Raw genomic sequence first — 26,039 nt, 5'->3', positions numbered from 1 at the left:
GGCTCTGCTCGCAAGCTTACAATCATATCTATGGTATGTACCTGAAATATAGGGAGTATATATATTATTTATTTTTACAAAGATAAAAAAAAAGCCGGGAAATGTATACAACTCTGGATTTCAGGAAAAAAACAGCCCTGTGTATTTACAAATTCCAACATCTTTTTAATACTGAACAACTGAAATAAACACTTCAAAATAAAAAATTCCTCGAAGAAACAAGATAACTAATCAAAAAATTGGATACATATAATATCTTGTAAAATTTAGAGCCAATAATTCAGGGCAAGATTTAAGATTTTTGCTGAAACTGCAAGCCGAAAGCATTTTGTTATATAGTATACATCTGAACAAATGAAGTTTCCAGAAACAAAAGCAACAAAAAGGCAGGCAAAATGTACTACTGTAAACAGGATTAAGACTGTCATATCTCCAGACATTTCTAAAACCGTTAGCTCTACTTTGCCGATGAAAAAAAAAAAAAACCTAATACTGAATCACTTTTTCAAATTCATGCACATTCCCAGCAGCGATTTAGGCTTCATCAACAATGCAGGAATGTATTAAAATGACAGGCAAAGGGCACTAGATTTTTTTCTCATAAAGTTTCTATAAATGGAATCGTGTGGCTCTTATTTTTATTAAACAAACAAAAAAAAACATTAAATTCTTGTTAAAAGAAACATATTGCAACTGGTACTAATTTATAAAACTGATAATTGTATTATGTTGCAATCATTCCTTATACAGTAAAAATATTTGTAGCTCCTAAATCAACATTATCACACTGAACTCGCAAAAGTTGCAAGTTTTGATTTCTATAGGGGCCATTTATTTCCACAAATTGTTCAATGTTAGGAATTGCAAAAGGTAGATTCTACTCTAAAAGAACAGCAGCCCTTTAGTTCTAAAATCCAGAAACCAATTTAATTGCTAAAAACAAGATTCAAATTAAATAAAAACATTAAAGAGAAAAATATACAGAAATAAATTAAACCTAACTTCATGTACTCAGCAAACACCATTGCATTCATATTGGTAATATCCAGCATATTCTAGAAATTTGGGCAATACAGATTTTCTTCAATATTTTTGTTTTCACACTGTAACATTTAGTTACCTTGGCTCTTAAACCCCAATTAATGCATAAGCAACAGCCTTGCAACAATGTCAGAGCAAACGGGGAAATAATAATTGATTACATTAAAGGAAATAAACAGTAAAACGATTGATTTGTTGTAACCAAACACACAAGTGTGTAACAATCGGCTCCTCCACTCTCTATGATTATGGGCAATGTGCTAATGTGACCCGGTGTGCTCCCTCCCAGGACTCATTAGTACAAGTGTGATCAGTGTCTTTCATATCTCTACCCTCTGAGTACATCGCACGGGGCTTTGCTTTTCTCGCAAGTGACATTTACCTACCCGTCCAGGCCAGGCATGGGAGACACGCTGCGTCTTTGCATATTACCAAACACACATCCAGGCACTTTGTGGCAACGTGCAACAACAAATCCCTGCGACTGTACATAGCAAAGGCGAGGAAGCGGCTACAGCAGCCTGTGAGCCGTGCAACCATGATCAGAGACAGGAGGGGATAATTCTCTGTGCCCACTCATCAGTGATCAGCAGCCCAGCCTTCACTTACCCTGCAGACACTGCACTGCCCCCAATGCACCCTACCTGCCCTGATGCGTCTTCTACACAGCACACAGGAGGTAATGCACTTCACATGACGAGTGATGCCCAGCAAGTGCATGGCACATAGCAGCAAGGTGGTGGAATTTAGCTGCCTTGCTGCACTATTGACATGTTTAGCGCTTCTACCCATATTACTAGATTCATATTAATATAGTGTATAGAACTAGAACAAACTTCTCCGTATAATGTAGGCGAGTGTATTCCCTGTGTAAATATATAAAATCATACATTTTGTTTAAGACTATACGTAAATCATAAGATTTTACTTCACAAAAGTGGACCGCTTTAACATAAGAATAGCCTGCTGGTGATTTCCATGTACATGCTCCTATGGCAGAGATAGAAGGGAAGGGGCCGCATTAGGCTGGAGACACATCGGGGTACAGGCACACAATGCATACAGGTGTATACAGGGACCCTATACAGCGTTCGCTGACAGCAATGCAATGGTTTTCCCCCTATTTAATGAAGTACAATCTCCTATTTCATTAAATACAATCTATATTAATGCCTCTATCGGCTTCATTTGAGAAGGATAGGTTGATATGCAGCAACTCTCTACTTAGGAAGATGGACACATTGACATTTATTTCACAATTTAAAATATAGACTTTAAGCTACACACAACCAGAGTCATACAAATAGTTTGTACATTATAGTTTCGAACCAACTTATAACACACACACATTTTATATATATATATATATATATATATATATATATATTTATTATGTATTACACGCACATACATAAAAATGGTGTACATATATATATATACATATATACACACACACATACTATATAATTTTATATATATATATATATATATATATATATATATATATATACACGCATACACAAACTTATATTTGCAAGTGTATCTATATATCTTTGCACACACATATACTGTAGGAATATCATAGCAATATTTACTTTTCTGTACCAATAAAACCAGCATACACAGATGACGGGCACCGTACAAGGAAACAGGGAACTGATTTGTATATCCGTAGATCCCAACACACGTCTATCTGAACGGGCTGCATAGAAGTAGTAATGGCGAATACACCAATGTACGTAAAAAATTATTAGAAATCGCAGATTTTCCTCTTCATTAAAAAAAATAAATAAACCCCATCATATAAACTTATGGACAATATAGAACGAAATTAATTTAAAATGCAACCTAAAAAGAAATGCAGTTACATTGTTGGGTATTAAACAGAACGTGTAAAGAAAGAGGCAGGTTATCTACACTATTGTCCAGCATTAGTGGTTTATTTTTATTTTCTACAAGACATGTTTTTGTGTTCGCCGATCAGTCTGATGTGAAACGAAAACAGATGTTTAATAATAGAGAAGGGATGTGACGTGATAACCCCTTGCTCGGAGCAGGAGGCCCCCGGACACAATGCTTGCAGTGCCCCTCTGTCACAGCACTCACTCTCAGCCAGGCTGCTCTTATGTCACTTTCACTGCATAGATTTATACACACACAGACACAGCAATAGATAATCATATACACACACACCATACACACACAGCAGTCACTGCTCATACACACACACACAGAATCACACACCCCTCAGCACAGAGCTCAGCACCCAATACCACTTGGAGCTATTTTAGTGAATTCCGAAAGTCCCTTTAGTGAGCGGCGCCTGCGAGACGGTGCTGGGGTGGCGAGGTGACCGGGGCAGCAGCGTGCAGGTGAGGCGGAGAGCGGACGGGGAGACGCTGGGTAAGGACGGAGTGCTGCTGGTACAGGGATGCACTCTCTCTATCTATCTCTCTCCCTCTCACTGGCCGCCGCGCCCTCTGATTGGCTGGGGCGCTGACAGCTAAGCATTCTATTGTAGCGAGGAAGACCCGCCCCCCCGCCAGGGCCCTGGGACCATTGATAAAACTCTATGCAAGTCCTGTACTAACCCTGAGAGCCGGCCAGTGAGAGACAGGAGGGCACACAGCGCCCCGTGCCACCTCTGCCACCACGGCCTCATTACATACTGCCATGGATTGCCGCCACCGGGGATAAGTGTGTGAGGATTGGCTGTGCATACAGGAACCCCGGATACGCCTCCAAGAGGGGAAGAAGAAGAAGAGTAAAAGTAGTAAGGAAGGGGTCATGCAAAGAAGCCAGCTCAGCCTGGTGCAGCGCCTGGGCTCACTCTTGGGGCTGTGACACCACATCTCCTCGCCTATGTACTATATACTAGCACTGCTCACCGGCCTGACAGGAGCAGCAGCAACCTCAGAGGTCAGCATAGCAGCATCTGACCACCCCTAGCTCATAGAGTGGCACTGGCACAGGGCATCTGTCTGTCACACTGACTACCACGGGGCAAAGCATTGGATCCCTCAGCGTACTGCGACCCCCCGGTGTACAACCCGGACCTGTGCCCCAACATGATCGCCGCCCAAGCCAAGCTGGTCTACCAGCTGAACAAGTACTACACGGAGCGCTGCCAGGCCAGGAAGGCGGCCATCGCCAAGACCATCCGGGAAGTGTGCAAGGTGGTGTCCGACGTGCTGAAGGAGGTGGAGGTGCAGGAGCCGCGCTTCATCAGCTCCCTCACCGAGATCGATGCCCGCTACGAGGGTCTGGAGGTGGTCTCTCCCACCGAGTTCGAAGTGGTGCTGTACCTCAACCAGATGGGGGTCTTCAACTTCGTGGATGACGGCTCCCTGCCGGGCTGCGCGGTGCTGAAGCTCAGCGACGGACGCAAGCGGAGCATGTCCCTCTGGGTGGAGTTCATCACGGCCTCCGGCTACCTGTCCGCCCGCAAGATCCGCTCCCGCTTCCAGACGCTGGTGGCCCAGGCCGTGGACAAGTGCAGCTACAGGGACGTGGTGAAGATGATCGCGGACACCAGCGAGGTCAGACTGCGGATCCGGGAGCGCTACGTGGTGCAGATCACCCCGGCCTTCAAGTGCACCGGCATATGGCCCCGCAGCGCGGCGCAGTGGCCCCTGCCCCACATCCCCTGGCCGGGCCCCAACCGGGTGGCTGAGGTGAAGGCAGAGGGTTTCAACCTGCTCTCCAAAGAGTGCTACTCCCTGACCGGCAAGCAGAGCTCCGCGGAGAGTGACGCCTGGGTGCTACAGTTCGCAGAGGCCGAGAACCGCCTGCTGCTGGGCGGCTGCAGGAACAAGTGTCTGTCCGTGCTTAAAACGCTGCGGGACCGGCACCTGGAGCTCCCGGGGCAGCCGCTCAACAACTATCACATGAAGACCCTGCTGCTGTACGAGTGCGAGAAGCACCCCCGGGAGACGGACTGGGACGAGGCCTGCCTGGGGGACCGGCTGAACGGCATCCTGCTGCAGCTCATCTCCTGCCTGCAGTGCCGCCGGTGCCCGCACTATTTCCTGCCCAACCTTGACCTCTTCCAGGGCAAGCCCCACTCTGCGCTGGAGAGTGCGGCCAAGCAGACGTGGAGGCTGGCCCGGGAGATCCTCACCAACCCCAAAAGCCTGGATAAGTTATGAGCGCCTGGGGTGCTGCCATACTCACTCATGGTGCAAGTACAGAGACCTGGCACAGTCATGGCATGTGGGAGGCCATATACCCCACTGCCAGCCAAAGCCACGGAAGACCACATTCCACTGACTTCCTCTGCAGGCCACAGGACATTGCATCAGGGAGACTGACTTCCACTGCAGGCCTCAGGACATTGCATGGGAACGATGAGTGGAGTACATACATTCCCAATCTCCCCACGCACATTCAGCCTGCTCTACATAGAAAGCACATCAGGAGTGCATAAAAAGTTATGGTCAATCCCCTCTATATATCTTTTTGTTTATATATATATATATATAGCACACTCAAATACTAAATGCACTTGCAGATCGCTAAACAGGCAAGGGGATCCGAATTATCACTTGAATGATTCTAGCAATAGCTTATACAAAGTGACTGATAGGCACACGGCTAAAGATCACTGTTTAACCCATTGGGGACAAGAGAGTGCTATGGCTTAGCCGGGGGCTAATAACTCCTGTCACTAAATCTATTGGGTTCAAATGTTTTTTCTTTTATTATTATTATTTGATCTTATTTAAGTTCTACATTTAATGCAACTCCAGCTATTTTTACAAGCCTGGTCTCAAAAGCTAATTCAAAGAAAAAAGCATTGATCACAACTTTTTCAAACTCCTTTGCATCTTATTTCACGGGGACTCCAGAGACAGACTGTAAAGCGATCGTGGCTCACTGCAGCTATGTCTAAAAGAAATCTGCTTCACTAGGTGCTCTTGGGCTAATTGGGAGCACAGAGCCATTCTTTTGTCTACGTTTGGCAGTACCATTACTGATGTGTAATGAGAAGTAAGAGTGGACCAGACTCCAGCACTCTTCAAAGGGATTTTTTTGTGTTTTTCTCTATAGAGCTGAGACGTAAAATGACATTTCGTTGCACAGGAGGAGAGGGGGGAGGGGGGGGGACCCTCTCCTTCCAAACAATGTGAATCAAGTCACACAAGAAGCAATCGGACTTAAGAAAATTGAAGGTACATTTTCAGATAAAATGTAGCAATTTTCTTTTTTTTTATTTTGCCTGAATGTTTGTCACAAAGTGAACAAAAAATTATTTAAACTATATATGTACAAATCTCTTTTAAAAAGTTTACCGATGTTAAATGTATTTTAGTGCCAACGTCAGACTGTGGTCTGCAGCTGACACAATGAAACCTGAATAATAATAATAATAATAATAATAATAAAAAACAAATGCTATAACTTCAGATCTCTGTCTTGTTGGCTGTGATCGGTGGAGAAGTGATTTGTATCTGCATGAGTGAGAACGTCCTGTGTATCCTATATGTTGGGTATTCGTAACTATAATGTTTTACTTTCTAGCACTTTTAATTACATAATTCTAATCTACTCCGTAAAAAGGTCAAACATTTACTAATATTCTTTTTACTGTAATATGATTAATTGTTTTAGTACGGGTTACCAACAAATATATTGCACAAAATATTAGCAGCACAATGTTAAACATATTCCCATGTAATTGAGATCAGTTCTAGCCGATTGATCAAGGCCTAGGGGCCTTAAAATACAATTAAACACCCTACAGCTTGTATCCAAAAGATTTTTAAATTTACTGCATTGTTATGGAAGGGAATTTAATATTAACTAATCGTTATACTTCACATTAAATTGTGGATTTGAAATTACTATATTCTTTCTGAACAATTAGGTTATTTATTTAAAAAAAAAAAGTTTGAAGCGTAAAACTAAACGTAAGGAAAACACAAATACAACGAATATATTTTAACAATTGTAAATTCTTTGTAGCGTATTTTAACAAGGCATTCGTTTAATAAAAGCATAGCAATATTCCATATATTAAAGTTACAAAAAAAGATAATTGCCCAGTAATTTTACACTCCTATACTTTATATACCATGCAAGCCACTGGCTACTGGTTCCCTGTAAAAACAAGCAACAAAGTGTGAATATAAACAGGGATTCTTATCTCTCAGATCCTATCTACACCGCAGGCCGGCTATAAAGCTTGTCATAATGTTTTCTTCTTCACTGATTAACACAATCTCTAACGTATACATGACAGGACACGACACGAGCTTTGTTTTCTTCTATAATATAAATATTGGACATAATACGAGTGTGTTAATCACACATAACACAGCTCTGATATATAAACATTGTTTAGTATCAAGTTAGTGATTTCGTTTAACAATAAAAATGGCAATAAGAAACAAAAGTAAAACAAAGAAAATGTACACATTGCTTCGGCCAGAGTGATGACTAATAATAGGAAGAGCTCCGTAAAGTTACATTGAGAACACACAAGATTAGTAAATTAAAATGACATGAGGGCAGCTCTACTATAATTTACACCCCAAATGAAAAAAAAAAAAAACATAACGCTATAAGCTTAATTGCTGAGGAAAACAGGCAAATTAAGTATTTATGCAGAATGAAATGTAGCCAGTGAATTTAGGTAACGGGGCAGGTATACTGCAGGCTAGATAGGCCCTGGGCGGTGTGCACAGCACTGAGTATCCCGGGCACAGGCCCTCTTGTTACCAGATATCCTCACCCATCAATAACAAGCTTCTGCATATATGAGGGGAAAACTGTGACACATAGTAAGTACCACATCTAATCAATGTTCATTACACGGTTACTTGCCCTGGTATGCAACTATTGCATAGGAACATTTAATTAGCCAAGCACACTGTAATTACAATGTAGGTGCTTTGTACACTGTGGAAGTACACTGGTGTACTCTGCTCTGTGCAGTGGCAGCAAAGGGATAATGTAAATATTATATTATTTGCAATTTAATCTAATTCTATATAATATACCTAACCCATGCGTAGTAGAAAATATCACTGACCGTAGCAGGGTAACTTGTCACAAGCAGTGTGTAATTAATCATCGGGAGACTGTTACTCTTCCTCTTACCTTTGGATCAATTTTCTTAAGGTTGGGATCATCTTCATCCACCTCAAAGTACAGCTCAAACGATGTGACGGACAGGATTCCTTTCAACACAATGGAGGGAGCTACTAATTGAGCAGGAGTGCTCAGGCTCACCGGACCTGCCAAGACATTATTGTGTGAGACCCCTGGAGCAGAACCCCCATTAATATAACAATGCAGAACCACATTATGTGTACTAGCAACCCGGGCTTGGATCGCCCATATAACAGGAAAGAGGACATTCAGCCCGGTCACCAGCCATTGCTGTATGCACGTATATTATTCAGGGCCATCATTGCCAGGGGGCATATGTGCAAGATCATATTATAGCAGCAGATCTTTAATGCATGTTTTAGGTACAAAGTTTTTCAGAGCAGCCAATGATTCAGGTCTGTTTTAGGACATCTGCATGTTTCCCAGAGTGTATGATGCGTCAGAATTGTGCAGCCGGGGGCTCTTTCCAGCTCAGCGCATTCACATTAATATAATCACATTTCCTCGGCCTCTGCCCTATAGAGCCCGGTATAATCGATGCAGGGATTATTCTGCATAATGCATGGTAGGAATATGCATTTACACATATGCACTCCCAGACACCCTGCGCCATATAGTTTTCACGTATGTACCCTCAGATACCCTGCACCTTTATACATTTACACGTATGCACCCTCAGACACACTCCACCTTTATACATTTACAGGTATGCACCCTCAGACACCCTGCACCTTTCTACATTTACACGTATGCACCCCTCAGACACCCTGCAGCTTTCTACATTTACACGTAGGCACCCTCAGACACCCTCCACCTTTACACATTTACACGTATGCACCCTCAGACACCCTCCACCTTTATACATTTACACGTATGCACCCTCAGACACCCTGCAGCTTTATACATTTACACGTATGCACCCTCAGACACCCTGCAGCTTTATACATTTACACGTATGCACCCTCAGACACCCTGCACCTACACGTATGCACCCTCAGACACCCTGCAGCTTTATACATTTACACGTATGCACCCTCAGACACCCTGCAGCTTTATACATTTACACGTATGCACCCTCAGACACCCTGCACCGTTATACTGTACATTTACAATATACATTAACACGTATGCAACCTCAGTCACTTTGCACAGTTATACATTTACACCCCCTGCACTAATATACATTTACACTGATGCACCCTCAGACACTTTGTATAGTTATACATTTACGCGTATGACGTATGCACCCACAGACACCATTATACATTTACATGTATGCACCCTCAGACCCCCTGCACCACTATGCATTTACACCATCAGACAACCCTGCAACCAGGCACATCATGCTTATTGATCCGCCAGTCAGTGCTTTAGCAGGGAGATCACTTCTGCACAGAAAGCATATCTATATTCAGGTTGCCGTGCCGTGCAGTGCATGAGTGACATGGAAACTTCGGATTAATATAGTGCTGAGGGTATGAGGAGCAGGGGGGCCAGGTAATGATTTTGGTGAATTACTGCCAAAAAATTTCAGATGAATTGTCATTTCCATCGATTGTTAGACGGGTGAGTGTCTTTAATCTGCCATCAATCTTCATGTGTGCCATGTGGACAATGAGGGAGAAGCTCTGCCCTCTATTCCCAGTGTACAGATACATTGTGTTTGCAGATGGGCAGCAGATAGCTACAGACCTGCCTTGATTTCCCAGCGCTCACCTTCACAAATGAATGAAATAAGCAGCCCTGTGTTCCCTTGCACCCTGTGCATTAGCATGTAATCCAGGGGCGAAATAACATTTTCCCAATCACTCCCAGACATTCAATTACAGGAGGGAAAGGGCAGCTGCATGAGGCAAGGGAAGCCTGGCCCAGAGACACTCCATTTCCTAGGCACACCACTTTATTATGGAGGATTACCTCTTAATCCTATTGCCATTGCCAGGATTATGTAATTAAGTCTCTGTCACCTCAATTAAAGTAGTATTGTGTTCGGCAGAAGAGGATGTCTATACATTAGGGAAAGAAAATGTAATCTTGTTTTAGATATTTTCTTCCTTGTAATATCTCTGCAATGATGGAGCCCCCTGTTATTTCATAGCCCTAGCCTTGTGTGAATTTAGAAATGAGATTGTGTCATTCTGTACAAATATAATTACAAATCGTATTTATTTGAAAAGTAGCCTTTTCAATACACTGCCCACTATTTAAGTTTAATAAATGCAGAATATAAATATCCATCTATAAATCATCCGACCTCATTGAAGATTATATATAACAAAGGAGAAATGCAGCAAACTACACTTGCTGACATAACACCTGTAATACATTCATATGAGAGGTGTCCTGGAGGATCTGCATTGTACATTTAAAACCATGAATGTAAAAACCAGTGAAAAACAAATTCATATTTAGAAATTAATTTATTCTTTATTAAAAATATTTTTGTATTGATTATGATTGTGTTGTATAGTCCAACCAAGTAGCTCATATCATCTGTGTATAAAACACAGATGATTGATTTATAAAAGTTAACGACGACTCTTACAGTTTCACCAATAAACTCTCGGTGGCTAAAATAATACTCCCATGTAACATTTAATATTCACATTAAAAAGTGCAGAGTGCTACCTGTAAATGCCTCAGCCTTATAAAGGATCCCACCTTTCTGCTAGTGGCAATCTGCACCTCCTGCATACAGCCTGTACATATGGGAACATCCCCTTAGCTGCAATGCTCATTCAATGTCAGTGAATAGGAAGTCCCAGCACAGCAAGCTATTTTATGTGAGGTTCTCAAAGCAATGACTTTGTGTAATTGACATGGTGTTGGGGGCTTTGGGGAAATAGGGGTTGAGGCAGGCCCCATCTGCACAGCCATAAGATAGAATAGGTACCCTATTAACCAGGTGGAAAGCAATTCGAGTGAGGAGACATTTGCAGGTACCTGTGAATTAAAACTAAATAAGTTCAATGGAAAATTCTGTTCAAAAAACGATTCATGCCATTAAAAAATCTAATGCTAAAAAAAAAATAAATAAAAATGTAGTTAATAAGACCTTTCTGAATAGAACATTTATTTACCCCAACAGTTCTAGTGCGAGTGTGACAGAGCATGGCATTACTGTATGGTAAGTAACTATAGATTTATGATTGTAAATCAGAATATCAAATGAAATATATAAAATATGCTGTGTAGTACTATTGTGGTTCACAGCTTAAAATTTTTTTTTTCTGGTTCTCATCTTTAACTTTTGAAAATGTCTAAAAAAAAAATAAAAAAAAAATGTGTAAGTGTAAATTTTTCTTGTTTTTATTATTAGCCACCATGCAATCAAAAATAGTAATTTAACATTTTTTTTCCTTTATGTTTTTTTTTAGTATTTTAAATATTCTATGCAGTGTTATCAATTTATATTGAAGTGGGCAAAGGCTTGGTAAACAGAGTGGACGAGATGGGCAGTACCTCAGAGTGTAGGCAATACTATATTTTAGTTTGTGCTACTTTAAGCATAATTAAATACACCCAAATTAGCCCTTTTAACATCCAAACTTGCATTCATAATTAGGTGGCTGGCAAATAACTTGGAATAATATGTGGAGAGATACTGCCCAGCCATGACTATAGATGAAAAGAGGTGCAGTCTGCAGGGTCAGTAATTAAATATTCTGTAAAGGTGGGCAGGGTTATTAATCATGGGGAACAGTTTGGTAATTAAAAGGTTAAGTAAGATGGATAAAAAAATCATGATTACAAGGGTCTGATAAGTGGAGTACGATCTCTGTTTGAAGAGAAAACAGCGTTGGGCAGGAGCACTGTACTGCAAGGGTCGTAGAGACTGCATCTTGGCAGATATGGCTTCCAGTTTACCTGTCAGATTTTCCAGGTCCTTCTCTTCCAGTGATGACAAGGTGTCATCATCTCCTTCCAGAAGGTTATCACTCTCAGAGTTCTGCCCTCCCAAAATGTTACTCTTGATGGACTGCTTTCCTTTTACAATGGCATCTTCTTCTGAATCTACAAGTAAAGGAAAGAACATCAAACATCACTTTCACAAAAGGTAACTGAAAATAAGAAGTTTAAATGTACTGTGCAACAAGAATTGTCATCATGGAGGCATTTCAAGCGCTTTAGTACATGTATTCACTCAATGACGCACAGTGTGGTAACATGGTATTTAATCTACTTTATAAACACTGTATAAAATGTACACCATTGTGTGATTTTTTTTTGTATTTATTGTTCACAATGAGCTTATATGAATAAATTAATTATGACACAGTCCAATACATGCCTTAAGTTAATACACAATTTAAAAAAATCCTTTTTAAATGATCATTCTTTTAACACTGTAGTATAAAAAAAGACAGAATATCACTTGTTAGCTGCTATTTATAGCAATGTACTGCATGAAAAGGGTTCATCGGGGAATACATCTTACAATTAACATGCACTTGGCTATACAATACAATAGGTCTACTGCATGTAGAAAGGACCCATGTTTGGGCTGTGGGCATATAGAGAACTTTCAAGTAAACAAACAGCTGATATGAGAAATGCCGAATACAGCAAGTAAGAACAAAATGGCAGCCTGTTACACAAATTATGTATGAACAAACTATGCATTGTCCCCATATTGTTTGGGATTGAGTAGCATGTCTGTCAGGGCTTCAAATAAAATCATCACAACATGGAGATAATTGCCCATGTATCAATGCCTGACAGAATGAGAAGTGAGATTATTTACCAGCTATGGGAGTACAATCATGCAATTAAATAACATAATTCCTCTAATGGATATTTATTCTGCACTAAGACAAACCTTTATTTTATCTTTAAAATTTAATGTGTAGTCCAGTAAAATGATCAACACAGATCTCCACAGCAAACAAAATCTGTTGTTCCACAACCTAACAGTACCAGAAAAAGGGGAATCCCCTTAGCTGCAATGCAGAATATAAGTCTTGTTACAGCCCTGTTGACTAAAATGCAAACTTTCAATCAAAAGGTGCAAGAAAAAAAAACTGTCCACCCCCCATTGTGAGAACACTTGTCTTTACATAAATAAACCTCTATAAAGCTAGGAGGCTGCCATTGGAGGAATAGAGGCCTAATACAGCCAGAAATGAAACACCATTCCAGTTTGGGAAGGTAGCATATGTGCAACATTTTGCAATTGTTCAACCTGAGCTGAGAAAGCCCTTGTCATGGAAAATATGCAGCATATTGATATTTGGAATGGTTTTCCTGTAATTAACTCCCCCTTGAGGATTTTAAGTTAGCAGCAGTGAAATTACCAACATTGCTCTAATACACACCACATGGGCTGGGGCCTTTCACAAATCTCAGTGGCCTAATAGCACTATGCCACAGGACTTTCTTTTCTTTCCTTCAGTAATTAGAGCGCAGCTACCCTGAACACAAATTAAAGGATAATGATTGTGTTTAGAACTGGCCATAAAATAGCTGCAGTTTTATAAACCAAGTCTAGACTTTATAGGTTTAATCATCATTTCAGAGATGTCAACATTTCCTCCACAACACTGAAAGCATCACGTTCTCACACCGTAATCTGATCAATGCTCCAACATTGCTAGTAGGGTTCACTATCACTTTATACTGTTCAGAAACATATACCAGTATGCACTATTTAGCAGAGACAACTGTTTCCTAGGCTTTTTTGCATTTATTAACATAATTATCAAATGATTGCCACGAGATATCATCCCTAAACCCCAACAGTATAACGTAATAGGCCAAACGCCCAAATATTAATAAAAATACTTATGTATTAACAGATATAAGAAGTCTCTTCAAAACTGATATTTTATTGTAAGATAAGTACTCAATTGCATCTCTACACTTCACCAATTTAACTGTAATAAAAGTTTTAAAACAAAATTAAACTGTATTGTTTTGTCTTTCAATAAACAGTGGAATGTCTTTAATCAGAAAATGATTTATATTTAGTCACCGAGTGCTGCCATATTGCTGAAAAAGCCTCCTATCCATAGTACCAGTTTAATAAAGAGGTACTAGCAGTGTTGAACTGGGGCATGAAGGGCCCACCAGGGGAATGCGGTGACAGGGACCCATACATAGGGGTGTGGCCAGCCTCCACAGAGGCTTGGCTAATCATTAAAGTGCATGGCCTGGGCCCTTTAAAAATAAAAATATAGTAAATACTGCTAGTGCATACATAATAATGGAGGGAATTCAATTAGCCATGGTAATTTACTGCCGACGAATTGATCCCCCGGAGCTACTCAATTAGCCCCAAAGGCAGCCCCGCAGGCTGCACTTAACAGGGAAAGAAATCCCCGATAACTAGCGTGTTAACAGGTGCCGCGACCATGTTGAGGCATAGGTCCATGAACTTATCACAGATTCTGTGTGATAACTGCCCATTAACATGTTCATTTAAGGGGCGTTGAAAAGGGGCTCGATTGAAAAGGGGGCTGGCTTTAAAGCCCAAGGCCACTTCGCTTTTTCACCTCCGTTAAATTGACTAAGCTAACTGAATTCAACCAAAAAAAAAGAAAATGCACCATGGACCTGTGCAGTATAATGTAACCTAAGTATAATTCAAGTGCACAGCCTGGAACCTGATCCTTAGGGGAGCGGAGGGGCCCTTAGGCAGTGAGGCCCTCCAGAGCTTTCCCCTGTACCCCCGTGGACCAGTCCAACACTGGGAGTTAGTATCCTTTGCATGTTTCCAAAACTCAACACACAAAATAGAATAAAACATAAAATATTTCCAGTATTATATGATTATCTGTGTTATCCACATGCACAACACTGGATCTCATTTTTCAAAGCATGCCATTAATCACATATAACATTTTTTTGAGCTATTGTGCCAAGATGGACAGTCCATTGGAGTTCATGGTGCGTGCTTACTGTATGGTCTTTGGAAATACCTCTGCAAATGTAGAGTGGCTACAATGCAAAGAACTCGGAAGAGGCATACAGTGAAAAAGTGTAAATGTCACATCAAGTTCAATCTTCTACCACTTTAGAACCACACCTTTACACAAATAAATCTCAATATTTCTAACATATTGCTTGGTTTAGGTCTTAAAGTAACGGACATTGGGATTGTATTTTTTAAATTTTATACTTGTGTGCTGGAAGCTTTTTCTATTCCTCACAGTGGGTAAAGTGTTCTTTTCTCTTAGTTATCAACTGGGAGGTCTCAGTACTAAACAGTGGAGCAAAATCCAAGCACATTTGTATAGTGACAATAGTTAAGCATTAGTAAAACATGGAGCACCCCTAAAAATGTTTCCTCTCATTGAAATACCCTTGCCCAAGCAAAAGTAAATCTTGATTTTGCACTACGCTGCAAAAATAAGGCATACCAGTGCCTCTACTCTATATCAGTGGTGGATCAAGAGTGGGTTGGTGGAGGAATTATAAAAAAAAAAAAAAAAACACATCTGTCCCTGCATTCTGACTGGTGGATGGCCAAGGTATAAACCACAAACACTAGGGCTGGCCAAAGCTGGGGGGTGATTGTTCTGAATGATCCCCTCTAGATCCCTCCATTTGTCAAGGGTGCTGGCTTTGGGAAACCTCTACCCCCAGACGAGACACTAACATTTAAAGAGTATAAGCACAATTACTGAAGCATTCCTATGAGTGCTGTCCTATCTTGTATAGCCAAATGCTAACACAAATCTATAAAGAGTGCAAATAAAGCAAACAACATTATACCCATGATTTGAACTTACATTACGGTTTGAAGGTCTTTTGCATTCATATAAAGGAACTGAATTGAGCAGAGTTGATCGCTGCACCTGCCATAGTTACGTCTGCCACCATTACTCCACGGTTCTATGACTATTCATAATTACCAAAAGTAATCTCTTATAGAATGACAGACTCTGGCACCTTCCAGACAGGTTATGGGTTCCTTTAGTGCTGCCCATTGCTTTGCAGGACACTGGAAGCTGACTGCAGCATGGAAGAACAAAGAAGGCATTTGCCAGGACTAGGAGATGCACATGCAAGGGAGAGTGGCATGGCACACTATATGTCTAGCAATAAGGGCTCTCTCTTGCCTATGTGTGACTAGCAATAGTAAAATGAATACTGCACACATTCCTAGGTAAGTGATATAGTTATAAAAACATATTTTTTTTTATCACAGCACAAATGCTAAGTAATTCTGTTTATAGCATTCTACAATAAGTAAGTCTTCAACAAACCATCTAACTTATAACTTGGGTAACTTATTTTTTTTTAGGATCACTAACAATATTATATATTTACATTTTAGGTTCAAAAAGTGCACTCTTTCTGTGGCTATGGTGGGTGTGCATTTGAAATCCAGTGTAATGCAGTCACAGACCCGTAAAACAGGTGATTGAACAAATATGCCATTTCAAATTCGGAAGAAGAATACAGAGCAAATATTGCATCTATACCATGCATTGCTATGCCTAGAAATCGTCTATTACACATTTTGTGTATTCAAAGATGCCAATCTACCTAAATGTGCCCCAAAGAATACTCTAAAAGAACATGCATCTCAGCCTACACTCTACATGACTGCTTTTTCTATGTCCTCACAGTCACACTCATTAGCGGGCGTCTCTATTTCAATGAAATATTGGACTACATTAAAATCGGTTTGGAATACTGTTTCATTATACATGTACTGTTCAGTACGGCATCAGATATTTCCAGCCAACCTATGCTGTTAATAGGCATCTCTACATGGGAATGGGTATGATATACGGTTCGATTCCCGTCAGCGCTGGAAATCCCGATCGTGGATAGGTAAGTATAGACTAACCTAACCCCCCTAACCCTAACCCTCCTTAGGGGTGCTTAACCCTAACTCCCCCCCCCAAGTGCCTAACCCTAATCCCCCCTCTAAGTGCCTAACCCTAACCACCCCCTTCCCCGCTGCCTAAACCTAACCCTCCTGGGGGGGTTGCCTAACCCTAAGTCCCCCCCCGGGAGCCCTAAACCTAACCCTGACCCCCCGCGGCTGTCCGCTCCCGGCGCCCGGCATCACTACGATCATGATGCCGGGCGCAGGTCACCCATGCCGGGATAAGACAGTCGGGAAGCCGGCTGCCGGTATTTAGGCAGTCGGCTCCCCGATTGCTTCCCTATTTTTTGGGGTCAGTAGGAATGGTTGTATGAACCTCGAATGTATAATGATTTGTGCAGTTTGTTGATGTTCGTGGGTATGCAACTTAATGGTTAGAGAGCATAATTTACATACTTTCTCTACAATAGTAACTGGATTTTACAGAGAAGTGTAGTCAGGACAGCAACCAGTTATGAAAGTTACAAGGATGTCACAAGCCTCGCTCTCAGCTTACAGCTGGTCGGCCTCTGCACTAAAGTTACCAGCTTATGTCCAAAGCTTAAGTGGCATCTCTGAAACGTCCCACAAAAACAAACATTCTAAAGTCATCTCTCTACTGTATGTTATTCTGCAATCACAGTATAATATGTATATGCTAGAAGTACAAACCTTCCTGTTTTTTTTAGAAATATATAGTAGGTTCCTCAGCTAGAATGTCTGATGGACCCTAATTACTCCAGTCCAACGCTGTGTAGTAAATCTGCAACAAATGACATGCATCATTTCCAGACCGCTGTACGAGTCTGCTCACTGTCACAATAACTGCACCAGAGCTGGGAATTCTGAAGACTGTAATTCTAATCACCAGTTTCAGTCTGAGGAATAGAAGGCCCATATGTAAACTCTTCCAAAAATCTACTGCAGAGTTGTGAATTATATTTTATGTAGCACACATTTTATACATAAATGCTTTTAGAACCTATTTAAAAATTCACTAAACTCATACGCACACGCAGTGGGTGGGGTTTTCTGAGTGCCCAGAAACCGTCTGTTTCAAGTGTAGTGCAGACCGCAGTGAGTGCGGTCCCCACTACACAGTGACAAACACAGCACCGCTGGCAGCGGTGTGTTTGTTTTAGCAGCCAATGAGAGTCAGACAGACTCATTAGCTTCTGCATCCACAGAGAGAACTGGACTGGAGCTTACTCATGAGCTCTGCCTTCTGGCTCCCGCAGTGGGTGATGGGAGAGACTTCATGACGTCTCTCCCATAGTGCAGAGCGGGAGGACAGAGGAGCGGATGGCAGCGGGGGAAGGTGCGGGGATTCAGGTAAGTATATTGTGTTATATATGTAAGGGGCACTGCATAGGGCAGACCACTACTGGGGACACTGCAAAGGGGGGACCACTACTGGGGCCACTACATAGGGGGACCACTACTGGGGGCACTGCATATGGGGACCACTAGTAAGGGTACTGCATAGGGGGACCACTACTGGGGGCACTGCATAGGGGCGACCACTACTGGGGGGCACTGTATAAGGGACACTGCACAGGGGACCGCTACTGGGGGCACTACATACGGGGGCACCGTATATGAGGAACTGTATAAGGGGCACTGCATAGGTGAACCACTACTGTGGGCACTACTGGGGGCACTGTATAAGAGGCACTACTGGGGGCACTGTATAAGAGGCACTACTGGGGGCACTGTATAAGAGGCACTACTGGGGGCACTGTATAAGAGGCACTACTGGGGGCACTGTATAAGAGGCACTACTGGGGGCACTGTATAAGGGGCACTGCATATAGCAGACCACTACTGGGACCGCTGTATAAGGGGACCACTACTGTGGGCACTGCATAGGGGGACCAGAACTGGGGGCACTGCATAGGGGGACCAGTACTGGGGGCATTGGATAGGGGGGACCACTACTGGGGGCACTGGATAGGGGGGACCACTACTGGGGGCACTGGATAGGGGGGACCACTACTGGGGGCACTGTAAAAGGGGCACTACATAGGGGGACCACTACTGGGGGTACTGCATAGGGGGACCACTAGTATGGGCACTGCTACTGGGGGCACTGTATATGAGGAACTGTATAAGGGGCACTGCATAGTGGAACCACTACTGGGGGCACTGTATAAGAGGTACTACTGGGGGCACTGTATAAGGGGCACTGCATAGGGGAACCACAACTGGGCACACTACATAGGGGGGAAACACACTGGGGGCACTGTATAAGGGGCACTACTGGAGGCACTGCATAGGGGGACCACTACTGTGGGCACTGTATAAGGGGCACTACTGGGGGGTGGGGGGTATTTAATAAATCATGCTGGTTGTATTTATTTGCCTGCTGCATTCATGTTTTTTAGTGATAGAGGTGTGTGTGTCTCAATGTGTGTCTGTGTCATTCAGTGTGTGTGTACCCCGTCATAGGATGAGTGGTTTACAGTGCATCCGGAAAGTATTCACAGCGCTTCACTTTTTCCACATTTTATCGTGACAGTCTTATTAAAAAAATGTTTGTCTTCAAAATTCTACACACAATACCCCATAATGACAACGTGTAAAAAGTTTGAGATTTTTGCAAATTTTATAACAAAAATAAACTAAGAAATCACATGTACATAAGTATTCACAGCCTTTGCCATGAAGCTCAAAATTGAGCTCAGGTGCATCCTGTTTCCACTGATCATCCTTGAGATGTTCCTACAGCTTAATTGGAGTCCACCTGTGGTAAATTCAGCTGTTTGGACATGATTTTGAAAGGCATACACCTGTCTATATAAGGTCCCACACTTGACAGTGCATGTCAGAACACAAACCAGGAATGGGTGAAACTGCCAAAAGACAGGTGTGCCAAGCTTGTGGCATCATATTCAAAAATACTTGAGGCTGTAATTGCTGCCAAAGGTGCATCAACAATGTACTGAGCAGAGGCTGTGAATACTTATGTACTGTACATGTGATTTCTTAGGAGTTTTTTTTATTAAATTTGCAAGAATCTCAAAGAACTTTTACACATTGTCATTATGGGGTATTGTGTGTAGAATTTGGAGGACAAAAATGAATTTATTCCATTTTGGAATGTGCAACATAACAAAATGTGGAAAAAGTGAAGCGCTATGAATACTTTCCGAATGCACTGTATATACATGTACGTACACATATATACTGAATGTATATATATATATATATATATATATATATATATAATATGTGTGAATATATATATATTCCCACAGGAGAGCGGCACTCCAGGGTCATTCAGTCACAGATACCAAGTCCAAGATAATTATCTTGGACTTGGTATCCTGTATCTGTGACTGAATGACCCTGGAGTGCCGCTCTTCTGTGGGAATATATTGGGGCTTGGAACTTGGTCCTGAAATGGCACCTGGGCAAGTATATGTTAAACATATTGGCGTGCCAGCCTGTCGCTTTGTGTGTATATATATATATATATATATATATATATACATACACACACATATACATACACACACACACTGCACAAATACTATTTTTTTTTTCTCCCCTTTTTAGGAGTTGTGGAAATGTGAACAGGAACCACAGAGTGAAAAAAAAAAATAGTAGTAGTGCATTATCATAAACAAAGTATTTTATATTTAGCGGTCCTTTGCCACAGAGACATGCACGTACTGCACCAGCTAATTCATCAATGACATGTAGCTACTAAAAGCTTGTACTGAAGTATATAATGAGGTTACTTACAATGTCAACACAATTGTCATGGTATGGGGGCTTTCATATAAAATTTGAAGCTAACATTACACACATTGGATTAGCAAAGTAAAATTACACAGTGATTGTTGTGGGATGTCTGTTCCATGCAGATGGAGTAGACTTTAGTACTTTTTTTTACACAAAGGGCCTGCTCAGTAATTGTTACTTAAATTAAGTGTCAAATACATAAATTAATGGCCAAACTGGATACTGAATTTGACTGCAGTGTATTCCACCTCCTATGCCTGCTTTATTAATTATACTTATTGGTAACTGAATTTTACTGCAGTGTATATTTCAAGCTACATATCTAGCACAATTCATCGACAACGTTTTTAAGTTATACATTACATTGATACTACCCTTGATCCTAACATACTCTCCAACTAACGAACCATCTCTCTTCTCCTTTTGCTTCCAAACTCCTTGAGCGTATTGTTTACAACTGCCTTACCACCTTTCTTTCCTCCCACTCCCTCCTTGACTCATTTCAATCTGGCTTACATTCTCACCACTCCACTGAAACTGCCCTCACAAAAGTCAGCAATGACCTCCTTGCTGTCAAATCCAAGGGCCACTACTCTCTACTCATTCTCCTTGACCTCTCTGCTGCATTGGACACTGTAGACCACCCTCTCCTCCTGAAAATCCTTCACTCTCTTGGTTTACATGGCACTGACCTCTCCTGGCTGTCCTCCTACCTCTCTGATCGTTCCTTCTCTGTCTCCTCTCATGACTCCTCTTCCTCCCCATTTCCATTAACAGTAGAGTTCCCCAAGGTTCTGTTCTTGGACCTCTCCTTTTCTCCCTATATACATCCTCTTTAGGTGAACTCAAACTCCTTTGACCTCCAATATCATCTCTATGCGGTTTATACTCAATTTACCTTTCCACCACTGAGCTCTCTCCTTCGCTCCTTACCCGTATCTCCAACTGTCTCTCTGCTGTCTCTTCATGGATGTCCCAGCGCTTTCTTAAACGTAACATGTCTAAGACTGAGCTGATCATCTTCCCACCATCTTCCAATACCTTACTTCCCACAATTTCATTATCTATTGATGGCACAACTATCTCCTCTAGCCCCAAAGTGCGCTGTCTTGGATTTATCCTAGACTCCTCCCTCTCCTTTAAACCACACATTCAGCACCTCCCCGCAGTCCTGCCGTTGCCACCTAAAAAAATATCTCCAGGATTAGACCCTTCCTCACCCAGGATGGCACTAAAATCCTCATCCACTCGCTGGTCATCTCCAGATTGGACTACTGTAACCTTTTCCTAGCTGGCCTCCCAGTCTCTCACACTACAATCGGATCTCAATGCTGCTGCTCGGCTCATCTTCCTCTTCAGACATTCTACATCTGCTTCCCCTCTCCTTCAAGCCCTACACTGGCTCCCCTTCTCCTTCAGATGCCAATTCAAGGTTCTTACACTCGCCTACAAAGCCCTCACCCATTCCTCTCCCACATACATTTCTGACCTTCTCTATACACACTCCCGCCCGCCCACTTTACTCAACATATGCATGCCGCCTCTCTTGCCAACTGATTACTTCCTCCCACATCCAAGATTTTGCCCGTGCTGCTCCCTACCTTTGGAACGCTCTCCCTCTCTGACTCTCCACCTCTCTACAAATCTTCAAACGGGCTCTCAAGACCCACTACTTCATCAAGGCCTTCCAGCTCTCATCCTAACCACCTCATGCTCTTTCCTCCCTATCTTCCCCTTCTGTCTCACGCCTGTCTATCTGCCCCTCCCCTTTAGAATGTAAGCTCTCACGAGCAGGGACCTCTTCCCTCAAGTGCTTCTCTTTACATTTTCTTCTACTCCTTACTCCCCATAAGGGCACCTAACACTTTACTACCAACTCCCTGCTGCTTTAATCGCTATTGCAGCAATCTTAATAAATCATATCCTTGTCCTGCACTGTAATGTACTTGTTTCTTGTTCACTTATTAGTTTTATGTACTATGTAAGGCGCTGCGGAAGACTTGTTGCGCCATATAAATAAAGGATAATAATAATAATTGGTTTTGGAGTTGGCTTACAATGAAGCCTGATTTAGAGTCTATGGATAAAGAGTTGTATACCAGTAATAAACCAAAACCATTTACTAATTTGCCTGTTACTTTTTGGGCCACATATAAGGATTACACTAACATACAGTACAGACAAAACTACAGGCTGTTTAATGTGTTATTTCGTCAACAATTATGCTGCCCTTGCATGTAAATTAAATAATGCTTTAATGATGCGTTCTTTTAAGTAAATAATCTATGGATTAAGGGGCCCAATCATCAACGGGTTTTAGCATACGCAATGAGTTTTAAAACTCGTTGCACATGATAATGGTGCTCCAGCCAATCAGCTCCTAACTGTCATCTGTTTGAAAAAGGATAGTTGGGAGCTGATTGGCTGGAGCACCATTTATGATATGCAATGAGTTTTAAAACTTGTTGCGTATGACAAAACTCTTTGATAAATGGGCCCCTAAGAATGAGCCTACATTCTATACTGAGAAATGCAGCGTTTATGGGATGAAGCGCATTTTATGTAGATACTCTGCTTTGATAAGTTCGCTGTGATTGAATAAATGTTTGGCGAGTATATTTCAAGCTACATATCTAGCACAACTCATCGCCAATGTTTTTAAGTTATACATCACATTGATACTACAGGAAAGCAAAACCAGTACACACTTTCCCCCGATTCCAAGGCCTGATTACAAAGGCTGGATCACAAAATAAACTTGGAAAACTGATAAGTATTTGTTTATGAAGTGTGGAAGTGAAGAGAGCAGAGGTCGTGAAATTGAAGGACATCATTAAAGTAAAGAAGAATAGGAGGTGGGAGGAAATTAAATTCGGAGCAACTGTCAGTAAGACGGGAAAGGTTCCATAAGAGGGCAGTGTCTCAAACTGAAAGTACATTGATCAGCATGGGGAGGAAAAGGGATGATCCACAGTGTTGAAAGCAGCAGTGATGTCCAGTAGGATTAGGAGGGAGTGCTTTCCTGGGATGTCAGCCAAAACGTTATAGTCATTTTTGTTACAGCGGTCTCGAGAGTAGATTGATATCCACAATATGAAAACAGCCAAAATCTAGACGTGCTGACGGTCATTTTACAGGTGGGAATGTGGTGTGTTATTTTCTGGCAGTTTACCTATCCAATTACAGTAATACACTCCTGCACAATCTGGTTTCATACACATGGCAAACAAAGAAACCAGGACGTGTATCCTTCAGTAGCAGGGAGGAATTAGAAAATGAATGTTAAACAGAGAGGTATAATAATCAGCATAAAAATAACCTGGTTCCAAAAATGTAACTGCCATTATAAATCAGTGTGGGGTACAGAAAAGATATTGTGCAAATATGTAGTATTGCATTACGCAGATATTATCTGCAATCGCTCCTAGAAAGCAGATCAAACTGAAATAAAAAGCAGTATCACCAAACCTGCTTCATCATGTATCTGACTGTATTTATTTCCAATTACTTTGCAAACATAAAAAGAAACAATTCTATAGCACTCAGTGCAAACCAGGAAACAGCATAGTATAATAGCACAGGTTACTAGCATCTCTGGGAACAGAATATTAGCCACCAGGAATACAGCCATTGCTGTCATTTTCACTGGTAGCACTCCATTTACTATCCTGCAGTAAATTCAGAATGGTGGCCAAATACATTGCCAGATAGGAAACAAAGCCTCATCAACCAGCATCATAACGCGGTGTCATCAATAAAACCAACAGCAGCAATAGTGAGAAGAAAGTGTTAGGAAAAAACTGCAATAAACACTAATCAGCAATTTTATTTCAATGAATCGGATCCAGAGGATAAATGTATACCCCAATGCATGCACTGTTGGAAGGTTGGAAACACTGCCCTGAAAAAGGGGCTGCAAAAAGGCTTTAACATCCTAATGTCATACATCTGTGTGGAAAATATTCCCTTTTGCTGGGTGCTAGTGTACCAGCCGTGTTGCTGCAATAAGTATTTGTGATGATCTGCGGCCAGTGTTCCATTTCCTGTCCTGCATTGAATTAGTATGTGTAACCAATTTAAAGTCAGAGTAAGAAAAGAAACTCAGCTATCAGATGATAATAGCATAGGCTAATAGCTCAAGACCCAACTTCAAGGAAAGTAGGGAAACAATGAATGGGGAAGGCTTGTCCAGTGTGCTGAGCAACAATGCAACTCAGTTTTGAGAATGGAGTTATATTGAAAACAAAAAGAAAAAACCCACACACATTGAATGAGCAGTTCACAATCAGGCAGACCGATGTGAGGGACTTAAATAGGATTATAAAACACGTCACATGATCAAAGGTATTACTATTCAAATCATCATTTTCTTTCCAAGTCTATGAATTTGCCATTTTTTTCTTAAGCAATATCATCACTAATTGGAATGCTATAACAGATCTCTCTCATTGGCATGGGAAATCAATTTGAGGCAGTTTCTGCAATCCAAAGTAATAAGGCTAATCAAGGCGCAATGAGTATTATGCGGCGTACAAGCAGGTTAATATACTATAGGCAACATTTACATTTTACAAACAAAAGACAGTTTTACATATTTGCTGTGTAGCAATATACAACTGGTCATTTTCCATCAGAATGCCCTTATTTTTCTCTTTTTTGATACAGTTTTGTTAGTCCCAAACATGCTCGTATAAAGTTGAGACACTTAAAGCTAACCAGAACCAACAAGCAGAACTGTAATTTGTTTAAACGTTTTTATTTAACGTTCTAAGAAGGGGGACTGGCTGATGAACCATAAAGTGGTACTGGCTGATGAAACATATGGGAGCTGGCTTGGGAGACAGAAGGGAGACTGAAGGGGATCTATACACAATTGAGAAAAAAGGGGGGGCTGGCCGGGTCAGAGCCGAAGGGGGGGCGGCTGGCCGGTCAGAGCCGAAGGGGGGGCGGCTGGCCGGTCAGAGCCGAAGGGGGGGCGGCTGGCCGGTCAGAGGAGAAGGGGGGGCGGCTGGAGAGAGAAGGGGGGGCGGCTGGAGAGAGAAGGGGGGGCAGCTGGAGAGAGAAGGGGGGGCGGCTGGAGAGAGAAGGGGGGGCGGCTGGAGAGAGAAGGGGGGGCGGCTGGAGAGAGAAGGGGGGGGCGGCTGGAGAGAGAAGGGGGGGGCGGCTGGAGAGAGAAGGGGGGCGGCTGGAGAGAGAAGGGGGGGCGGCTGGAGAGAGAAGGGGGGGCGGCTGGAGAGAGAAGGGGGGGCGGCTGGTGAAACAGAAGGGCGGTGGCTGATGAGACAGTAGGGTGTGCTGGTTGAATAAACAGACAGGGGTG

At 42.0% G+C, this 26,039-nt stretch overlaps 2 protein-coding genes across 4 annotated transcripts in view; one reads left to right on the top strand and one right to left on the bottom strand.

Moving 5' to 3' along the window:
* The window catches only part of LRBA (LPS responsive beige-like anchor protein), a 626,758-nt gene that overhangs the window by 243,662 nt on the left and 357,057 nt on the right, over nt 1–26,039 (bottom strand). For both annotated transcript variants that reach the window (XM_088448343.1, XM_088448354.1), the window contains exons 38-39: nt 12,022–12,168; nt 8,143–8,279 (exon numbers count right to left, since the gene is read on the bottom strand). In XM_088448343.1, the coding sequence (XP_088304469.1) occupies nt 8,143–8,279; nt 12,022–12,168 (284 nt within the window). The remainder of the gene's footprint in view (nt 1–8,142; nt 8,280–12,021; nt 12,169–26,039) is intronic.
* Nucleotides 3,176–11,417, top strand: MAB21L2 (mab-21 like 2). Of its 2 annotated transcripts, XR_015869895.1 has the most exons (2): nt 3,176–6,212; nt 8,164–11,417. XR_015869895.1 is itself a non-coding variant. In XM_088448365.1 (1 exon), the coding sequence occupies exon 1, from the start codon at nt 4,110–4,112 to the stop codon at nt 5,187–5,189; it is 1,080 nt and encodes a 359-aa protein (XP_088304491.1). In that variant the 5' UTR covers nt 3,176–4,109; the 3' UTR covers nt 5,190–6,446. The 2 variants fall into 2 exon arrangements, 1 of the variants encoding a protein (XP_088304491.1); XM_088448365.1 differs by lacking the exon at nt 8,164–11,417 and having other exon boundaries at nt 3,176–6,446.

The sequence above is a fragment of the Taudactylus pleione genome, unplaced genomic scaffold (genome assembly GCF_031769625.1).
Source record: "Taudactylus pleione unplaced genomic scaffold, aTauple2 ptg000021l, whole genome shotgun sequence".
Lineage (NCBI taxonomy): Eukaryota > Metazoa > Chordata > Amphibia > Anura > Myobatrachidae > Taudactylus > Taudactylus pleione.
This window is presented reverse-complemented; position numbering and strand designations above follow the sequence as displayed.

Coding starts and splice junctions, on each gene's coding strand:
- MAB21L2 (XM_088448365.1), top strand. CDS start 4,110: ATGATCGCCGCCCAAGCCAAGCTGGTCTACCAGCTGAACAAGTACTAC.